We start from the raw sequence: 10,181 nt of genomic DNA, 5'->3' as shown, positions 1-10,181 counted from the left end.
GTTCACAACATAAAATACAGTTAAAACCATAAAATACTGTTAAATACAAGCTAAATACAAACACAAAAGTTTAAACATTTAAATGTACAGCATAAAATAAACATTACTTCCATTTTCAACTAACAGTTTAGCTTTACATTGGAACCAGCGAACTGTATTCAGTCTTAAGTATAGCTTGGGGGAGGGGAAGCCAATTTCATAAACTATGGTGTGAAGTTAGCTTGTTTCCTTAGACCATAATTAAGACTAATTTCAGTTTGTCCTGGTTCAGATATAAAGTTGAAACAGAGTTAATCAAAAACAAATGTGAAACTATCTAACTCATGTGTATTTCTAAAACAGAATTTCATTTTATATTCAAAACAGTTCAATGCCTCTATAGCCCAGCAACATACTACTGCAATATAGTCTTGATGAAAGTACTACAGTAGTGGGAAAGCACAGTTCATTTTTCAGCAGCAATGTATTACTACCAGCAAATTACAAAGGGTGTAGGAATACAACTAGAGTACATGAGCAACAGTTTTCCAAATTCTTACATTTACTTCAGAGAGGGACACAAGGAGAGATGTTTAGGTGTTTAAAAAAATGCAATCACCTCTTGTTTTCAACCTCCATAATTAAACCTATAGCAAATTTTACATCAAAAACTGTCAGTCTCAAGGCCTAAAAGAATTGTACACATACTAGCAATGGTAGCAGCAAGTAGGAAACTGAAAAGTAACAACTGATACTTTTCCTCTTCAGCAGTTTTCAGATCTTTTTGTTGTTAGAAAGAAGCAGCAACAGCAGCAATAACCCAAAGTCTGAACTCCCAACACAGGTTTCAATTTCTGTTCCAAATCAGTCAGGAGCAGCTAACTGTATCAAATTACTCCAGTATTTTCCCTCCATTTAATTCATTTGTTGTGTCAGAGGTAGCTACTGTGGCCAAGTTTTCATGGTAAAGTGAAGTACTTTCAGTGCACAAAGAAACTTTTGAATTCCCAACACATGCTAAAGACCAAAATAAACTCCACGGAAGAAATAAAGGGAAAAGTGTTGTAACAGAAGACAGTTTACTATATTTGAAGGAAAAAAAAAAAAAAGACTTGATACTATGCCCTGCTTTCTACTTCCAGCAGGGGACAGGGTCAAAGGAACAGACAGTAGGAGCATCAGGGTGCCCATTTCCTGCCAGGCTGTGAAACAAAACCAGGTATCTCTTGTTACAGCTGGTGGAGGAAAGGCACAGGAAAATTTTTATTAATCTATCTATTAATCTATCATTAGAGTTTTAACAATGAAGTGCTTTTTCAAATCAAAGGATGGCCTCAGTAAGTACTAAATACACAGTTTTTAAGTATTCCATTGACTCCATCTGCATGATCTAAGATTGAGGAAAAGAGACTCAAGGTTGGTTTGCATAGCAGGATATCCCACTGTGGATTATTTAATACTGCATGTAAGGGTTGTCATGTTGTGCAAATCCAGCAAGCATGGGTTATGTGAAAATTAAAGAAGTCTTGCATATCCCTGGAAAAGACTGTGGTTTATTTGACAACTATTAAAATACATTAGCCATGCTTGCTGGATTTATATGATACAAGACCCCCCAGTGAGGGTTGGATATGCAAAGTGGTGTTACAGCTTATCACAGGTTAAACAACTCACAATGAGCTGTGCCATGTTGTGCAAACTAAGTATCTATGTCAAAAGAAGTGCATGAGTTAGAAAGTAGACAACCAACTGCTTCAATGAGCTTTCTCTCTGGAACCAAAAGAAGACAATTAATGTACCTTGGCAATAACTCTTCCACAGAGGCCTATTAAAGCCCTAAGTTATCTGCTTTTGAAGGCAAATTAAAATTTGGGGTGTCAAGCATGCTTTGTACAACTGGGGTGGCCAGACTTGCTCAACTGAAGAGCCACATACAGTAAATGTCAGATTTTGAGAGCTGCAAGCGGGTGCCCACTGGTGGTGGAGGCAGGTGGGCAGAGGCAAGCAGGCACCTATGGGAGATGATGAGCAGCAAGTGGGCACCCAAAGGCACCTGCAGCAGCAAGTGGAGAGCTGCAAAATAAACTCAAAGAGCCGCATGTGGCTCCTAAGCCTTGGTTTGGCTACTCCTGCTATATAAGCTAATTTATGTTTTGAAGAATCTTTGCCTTTATCTATTTTTTAAAAAAATTAGTTCCATTTAAGAAGTCTGCCATCAAGCACCTAAAACATTTTGGGAGGATTGGGGAATTAAAGGGTACAATGCAAGGTTTGTAGGGACAGAAAGAAACTAGGAGGCTTCAAGGTACATATCTTCTACACTTTGCTCAACATGTGAATGTTAAATTACCTAGGGAAATCCAAACCATAACCCAGTTAAAGCACAAAAGCCAGTGTGTTGTGTATCAGGTTGTAAAAGCCAGCAAGATCAACTAGAATGCAGTCACAAACTGAAGCATTTAGAGAACAGTTGGTCCTTCAGATATTGTTGGACTACAAACCCTCACCATCTCTGACCAGTGACTCTGCTCATGGGGCTTGAGCTGATGGAAACCAGAGTTCAACTATAAATGGAAGACCACAGGTTTCCCTATCCCTGATTCCGAGGCTAGTATACAATCTTATCCTTGTTACACTATAAAACTTACTCAAATAACCACTGAAGCTTTTGATTTACAATGAAAAGGCTGCTGCTCTCTAATATTTAATTCAAGTCTGTTTTATCTACATGCAGTTACCAAGAAATGGATGAAGAGAAATCAGTAAACTTAAGTATTTATGTCAGCTTACATGCTAACTTAACAAGATATTTTTATCAACATATCTGTTCCAATATTACTACACTTGTCTAATGTTCAAGGCCAGCCCTATCACAAGGCTCTAATGTGGCACCTGTCTCCAATTGAGATCCATAAGCACAATGAAAAGGCAGCAAATGAACAGTTATTACTCTCATACGAAGACATGAGAACAATGTGCATGACTTCACACAAGGGACAGGAATATGGGACAGCACAAGAGAGAGCTGCCAAAGCCAGACATCTCAGGGATTGGCCAGGCAGTGCATGGTCAGGCAGCAGGTAGGCAAGCAGTGGTGAATAGGTGGGTGATTGGCAAGGCAGGGACCATTACTGGGGGCAGTGGGCCAGCTGGACATCAGGGAACACATGCCAGGAAGGAGGGCAGCGAGCATGGGGGAAGCCAATCAGTGCCCTGTCCTCTCAGCCACTGCTAGGCATACAGACAGGGAGTGGCCATGGCTCAAACAGGAAAACTGGAAAAACATTGTTAACTGGCTTCACACATAACAAGAAAGCAATGTGGAAACCTTACAACAAATCAATAGTTGTCCATGTGATTCACAAATGTGAAAACAAACACGCCACATTTCATCACGTTTCCAGTATTCACACATAACAATAAGCTGTTCTTGCCATGGCTTGTCATTATGTATGGGTACAGTCACTAACAGAGAGAACCAGGTATGTACTACAGGGGAATGGACATAATTTGGGTATTTTTGTGAGAGCAAGATGCCTTGTGCCAACTCTAATAATATATTTACTAGCCAGAATCTTCAAAACCTACTCTTAGTTTTATGTCAACCCTTTTGGTGTAATGAATGATTACATCTTTAAAAACAGGAGTTAGGGGATAAAAAGTTAAGGGCCCAACAAAAGCAAAAACACACTGACCACAAGATACAATATATTTAAAAAAGAGAATGCAAAACATTTTACAACTCTTCCCTTTGCACTTTAATCCAATTTACATTTTGCAACTCCACTGAACATTTGTGTACAACCTTATAATCTTGATCACTTCCCAATGCTGCCTAGAATGGGTCTATATATGCATTATTTGACTATGAAAACAAACTATGCACTATCAGAACAGGAATGACCTTATCTATTCTTTTCACAATGTAATGCTTTCCCCCACACTCTATTACCCTGTTCACCCAAATCAGTAAACTTTCCTTAAAATAGAACATCTTAATAAGCAAACACACATTATTTTGTTTCTAAAGTGGAACTAAAACATGTTTCTCTCAACATGTTTTAGTTCCAAACCAAAATAAGTCTACTATAAGTAAAAACAATTTGTTTTGCTGTACTTTAGAGATTAACTAATTTATTATGTCAGAAGCATTGATGAACTGGAGGCCACTTATCAGATGGATGGTGTTATCCTAAAGTACAGTTATATACACACTGGTGGGGAGCATTGCAAACAGTGAAGACAGAAGAAAACAAAATACAGAACACAGAATATTTATCTTATTAACAATAAATAATCCAAGCAGCAGTGTTAATAATGCTGCAAACATCTTAACATTATATTATTAATAAATACAGTGTGCTAAAAACCCATTATCCAGATTACATATCAGAAACTCTTGATAAATTTTAATCCAGCCAATTCACAATGCTGTTTTCTTTTGAACTTCTGTGGTTAGAGAATAGCCACCAGTGTTCTAGAAGTTTGAAATGTTCCTCCACTGATTATTACCATTTCTGATGTCAGATTTGTGTCCATTTATTCTTTTGTGTGGAGACTGACCTCTTTTGTCATACTATATGTCACACCTTACTGCACTCATCCACTAAACTTATACCATAATAAAGATGTGAGGTTGCAATCCTGTACATACTGGCTTAAGAATACCTTATCATAATTGAGCTTAATTCTAAGTAAGGGTCTAAAAAATTGTGTGTTTTCTGTAACAAACTAACAGAGGTACTCGTCCAGAACAAAGGTTCTTAGTAAAGACTATAATTCCGTTATGAAAAGAGTAGCCACTAGGATTGAAAGTTTTCACATGCCACAAACTGAGATGTTTACATAATAGCGAAGATACATTTGAGTAGGGTTCTTTTATTATTATTTATGTTCTCCTTCGCAGGCTGACATTTACGGGAATTTGTTCCAACAGCCAACAAGCCCATTTGAGAAACAGTTTCAAAAAGCAAGTCGAGGCGGCAGGAAAGTTTCTGAACTCCCTTGAGGAAAGAGCGAGCCCTGCGGGGCATGCGTCTCTCTGCTGCCGAGGTCTACCCCAAAGGAAGGCGGCTTTCCTCCCTGCCCATTTCAGTGGGTGTGGAACGAGTGAGGCAAGACCAAACCAGACGGACGGACTGACGGAGGGAGGGAGGGAAAAAGGAGGGTGCCGACTCGCCCGCGGCCCAGAACAATAGAAAGCGCCTCACTCACCGCACACACAGCAGGAGAGCGACTGCCGGAAGTAGGGCAGCAGCTTGCCGATCTCGGCCAGGCACTGCGGATCCTCCCCGGGGCCGTAGCTCAGTACCAGGCGACTGGCGGAGATGTACAAGGCTGTGGCATTCACCGGGTTCATCGCAGACACTGAGGCCAACGGCTTCGGGCTGAGAAGAAAGCACGGCACCGCGCCTGGGCAGGGCAGGCCGAGGGGCGGCTTCGCTCCTAGCCCCGCATCGAGGCCCCGCCACAGCCAGGGCCGGGGCCGGGGCCTGCTCTTCCCCCCTTGCCTGCCTGCCCACCCCCCGCCGCAGCTCCTCTTCTCTCCGAGCGGCGGCGGCGGCGGCGGCCCAGGCAACTACTCCAGGCGGCCGGCCATGCCGGCCTTGCTCCCTTGCCCTCCTGGGGCGTCTCAGGCTGAGGGCAGGCCCCGCATGGGAGGGAGGGGGCAGAGGCCCGATCCGCGAGCCCAGCGCAGGGCGACGGCCCGGGCCCGGCTCTGGTAGGGGCGGGGGGAGGAGGCACCTCCGCCGGGAGTTTCAGTACGGCCGCATTACCACGGGGCTCCCAGGGCCTCTTCCGCGGACTCAACGGCGTCGCTGCCCCTGGCCACTCTCCGCGCAAGAACCATCCACCGCACGCCCAGCCCAATGTCAATAGCAACCGTTAGATCCAACCGTCACTGCGCAGCCATCACCGCGGCCGCTTGGGCTCACCACTGCGCATGCGCGGCCATTCCCTACCTCATCACACCCACCCCCTTCGTGTCTTGCTGAGCGCCCCGGCCCTCTCTCCCGAGAGTGTGAGCAGGGCGGGGCTCCGGCGGCTTCACGCCCTCTCCAGGCCCGAAGAGGTATCAACATCAGTTCGTCTTAGCGCGGCCGCTTGAGTGGCGTTCAGAGCTCGCCGTACGTACGTACGTATGTACGTAATCTCCATAGCGCCGTACAAATGGTGTTCCGCGGCCTACGTCGTTCCTAGTCTCTCCGCTCGCGTGTATGGGGGACTTCTTTAAGTGAGAACTTATTTTGAGTCAACATGGGATGTATGAAAAATGTGCACTATCGCTGAGCATTTACAGAATTCTTGTCCCTCATTCCTGATCAACCCAGCCATGCTCATGGATTCAAGAGAGGACTCTCTGGACGGACGTTGAGATTAGGCACTTACTTCAGAACAGGGATAGCGCCAAGATTGTCCCCAACTGGTCCCATAGGTAATTCAAGTTAAACTCACGAGTCAGAGTTTATGGACACTAGACTGTAGCCATGAAACTTGAACAAGTGAATGTTTATTTGGAAGTAAGTGCCATGGAGTAAAAGGATATTTAGCACCAAGTAAGTGTATATGGGCCTGTAACATGAGGCTGCATCCTTGTGGCGAATTACTTGGGAGTAAGAACCGCTCAGGAATGAGTAAACACTTTGGTCCCAGTTCAGAGGAAAGCATGCTTAAGTAAAGTTGAAATCAGCAGGACTTGGAGAAATTTGTTCTGTCTCATTCATTTTGCGTTGTTTTTAATTGAGTTTTACTAGACAACAAAACAGGTAAAAGATGATGAGGCTAGCAAGTTTTACAATGCATCACTTTGGAATCTGAGCTGTGCAGGGCTTGTGTATTGGTGTATGCAATGAACAGATAGCATACTTCTATGAATAAATAGGGTTTTTGGCCTTTTTAGAAAGAATAATTCCATATTCAGTTCTTCCATTTCTGGTATTGCTAGGCCAGTAGATGGTTTCCATTTAAATGCAATCTCAAGCCAGACAGCTGCAAGCATAACAATCAAGTCTTTATGTAAAAAGTTTCACTCTCCCCTTTGAAAATTGAAAGTGAAGAGTCCATAATTTTTAATTTGCTGTTCAGTATTTTCATATATTGTGGAACAAACTTCACTCCAATATCCTACAATTACTGAATATAATTGCCGCATATGCATTAAGGAACCACTGTGGCTGTATCTTCTTTGAGGATACTGTCCTCAAAGAGATTTGTTTAAATTGTGTAGTTTTGTTGAGGTGAAGTGCCTCCAGTGAAATAGCTTCATTGTGGCTGCCTTCATTTGTGCTGAAATGGCATAGAGTGGGTGGATAGACTAGAATTGGGACCATGCCAAATCCCATATTATTTTTTGCCCTGGAGAATTTCCATACATAAGATCGTTTATGTTGTATGGGGACTAGATTTTCATGGGATGACTCTGAGGTAAGCATGCATTTTCAGAGATCATTATTACTTGATGAATACCTTCCCTAGCTAAACTTTTAACAAAATTGGTCGTTTGGTATTTTCATAGCCAAAAAAACTGTAACCCCTTGTAGATGTGCTTCCAAGATAAGGAGATGGGATTTTCCCCTATAAACAAGGATCTCTGGTTTCATTCTTGCACATGTTTAGAAAGAAAAAAGCCCTGCAACTCCTAGCATGTTTTACAACATAGGTTCATAAGGGAGGGGAAAATGTATACAACTACTGGTTCAATTGCTGTAATTATGTTCACTCATAAATAGTTCTCTTGAATACATTTTTCCAAAGATACATTTGTGAGTCCTGTGGTTTCTATTCATTTTCTTTGATATTTGAAAAAGAAAGAAAGGCTTGCCAAGCCAAATAAAAGGTTTAGATTGTTCCTTTGATAAGTTTGGTTTGATGTATCAAATGGAGGGTCTGCATGTCACAACAGGCAAAGGTTGCCACAATTTTCCTGTTACCATGTTTCCTCTGACAGATTATCACAAATTCTGCATGGTTTCAGTTTTTTGCCTCCCCACTACTGCTTTCACCATATATCCCAGCAAGCCCCATGGGCAAAATCCCCTTCATTACTATATTGTTCCCTATCTGTGTTGGCTGCCTCTTCCTGAACTGAGGTTTTGAAGTGGGTTCTCCCTCTTCTCCTTTCTGGTTATACTTGCACCTCTTTAATGTTTCCTAGCCAATCCAGCCCCCCAAAGATTATTTTAACATTACAATAAAAACTCACTACAATTCACCCTTCTCTCTTTGGCATTTACCTGATTCCTTGCTTCAGAAAGTAAAAATAGTGATGGGCACAACACTTAGTCATGTGTTGTGCCCATGATACATTAATGACAATGTATTGCTGGCCCCCCTTTTGTTGCCATGCTTTTCACAGGACTCTTTGGTGCTTTTTCAGCATGAAGAGAAAAAAGAGTCCTAATGTCACAACACACAACTGCAGTAAACAGTAGCCATACAACAGAGTATTGTTTCTTGTCTTGGTTACCTGGCTTGAAACAAGTCATTGTGATATGCTACGACTGGGTTCAAATGACATGAGCCCACAGTGGTAGAAGCCACAATCACCTGTCATGACATGCAAACCCAGTCAATGGCTGTGTTCACATATAACAACAAGCCATGGCAGGAATGGCTTGTCGTTATATGTGAATTCAGTAAGCATGGTGAAGCATGGCAGTTTTGGTTACCTTGAATCCCCATGGAGAATCCATAGTCTTTTGCAAGATTTCCATGTTGCAGCACTGCTTGTCATTATGTGTGAATGCAGTTACAATGTTTTTCCATAGTTTCCCCATTTCTGCCATCCAGTCTAGCAGCAAGAGCAGCCGTGGCAGCTTCCATATGTTGTCCTGTTCAGCCTAACAACTGCTGAGGCAGCTTCAGCCACACTCTGATTGGTTACCTTGTGCCCCTTCTTCCCCTCTGCCCACACTCTGCATTCCTAATGCCCAGCCATAGCTCTGGAATATCAGCAGTGGCAGGGCATCACACAGCACCATCTCCAGCAGCAGTGTCCTTGGAAACAGGCACACTTGGCACTGTCTGGTTGCTGCACTTTGCTGGAATAGCACTCTGAAATGAACATTTGTGTGTTCTACTTGGAGAGGAAGCACTATCCTGTCCTCCCTGCCATTCCTATCTTCTCCTTGGCATTTCTAAGGACTCTCAACAAACCCTGCTGTCCCCTATATGCCTGTCACAACTGCACAACAAACACATTCCAATTAGAAAATGTTCCCAACCAGATGCCCACATGTGCTGCCATGGGAAACAATTCCCACAGGATATGCTCCCTCCATCCCTGGTACAGGTGCCCACACAGATCCCCTCCATGCACCTGGGTCCACAGGGAGGTGACCCCTAGCAGCATGTGCAAATCCTTCACAGGGATATGTGTGGAGTTGACATGTGCAGCAAGGCAGAGAGTAGAGCTTGAGTATGTGGGTGAGTATGCTTACATGTTGGAGCAGCAGGGAGTGTTCCTCTAGTGCTCCTCTAGAGCAGTATTGCTACTCTAGTGAGTAGGCAGTTGCCTTGCAGCAAAAAAGCCCCAAAAGGGGCATCGGCTGAGAACATACTCAGGAGAGTGTGTGGGCCAATGGGGGAAAGACAGGTGGGGCAGGCAGGAGTGGTGCACACTGAGATTGATTCCCAGTTGTGGGGGCTAATGGAATATGCCCTGCCATTTGGAGGGAAGAGGGTGGTGCATGGAATGTACTCATGAGTAGTCACCTTGCAAATATGTGAATATAGTTGTTATTAGTTGCAAAGTCGTGTCCAACCCATTGCAACCCCATGGACAACATTCCTCCAGGCCTTTCTGTCCTCCATCATCCCCTGGAGTCCACTCAAGCTCACACCAACTGCTTCAGTGACTCCATCTAGCCACCCCATCCTCTGCCGTCCCCTTCTTTTGCCATCTATTGTTCCCAGCATTAGGCTCTTCTCCAGGGAGTCCTTCCTTCTCATTAGGTGGCCAAAGTATTTGAGTTTCATCTTCAGTAGCTGGCCTTCTAAAATGCAGTTAGGATTGACCTCCTCTAGGACTGACCGGTTTGATTCACCTTGCAGTCCAAGGGGTTCGCAGGAGTCTCCTCCAGCACCACAGTTCAAAGGCCTCAATCCTTTGGTGCTCAGCCTTCCTTATGGTCCAGCTTTCACAGCCATACATTGCAACTGGGAAAACCATAGCCTTATATGCACTTTTGTTGGCAGGGTGA

The 10,181-nt window shown here is 43.6% G+C and overlaps 1 protein-coding gene across 1 annotated transcript in view; it reads right to left on the bottom strand.

Annotated features, from left to right (window-relative positions):
* MSL2 (MSL complex subunit 2) overlaps positions 1–5,926 on the bottom strand; it is a 17,741-nt gene extending 11,815 nt beyond the window's left edge. Inside the window, exon 1 of the mRNA XM_044434878.1 lies at positions 5,194–5,926. Coding sequence (XP_044290813.1) covers positions 5,194–5,338 — 145 coding nt within the window. The 5' untranslated portion in view covers positions 5,339–5,926. The remainder of the gene's footprint in view (positions 1–5,193) is intronic.
* Positions 5,927–10,181: the final 4,255 nt, after the last annotated feature.

Source organism: Varanus komodoensis, unplaced genomic scaffold (genome assembly GCF_004798865.1).
Source record: "Varanus komodoensis strain SLA01 unplaced genomic scaffold, ASM479886v1 scaffold1, whole genome shotgun sequence".
Classification (NCBI taxonomy): domain Eukaryota; kingdom Metazoa; phylum Chordata; class Lepidosauria; order Squamata; family Varanidae; genus Varanus; species Varanus komodoensis.
Note: the sequence above shows the minus strand (reverse complement) of the source record. Positions and strands in the feature narration are given on the sequence as shown.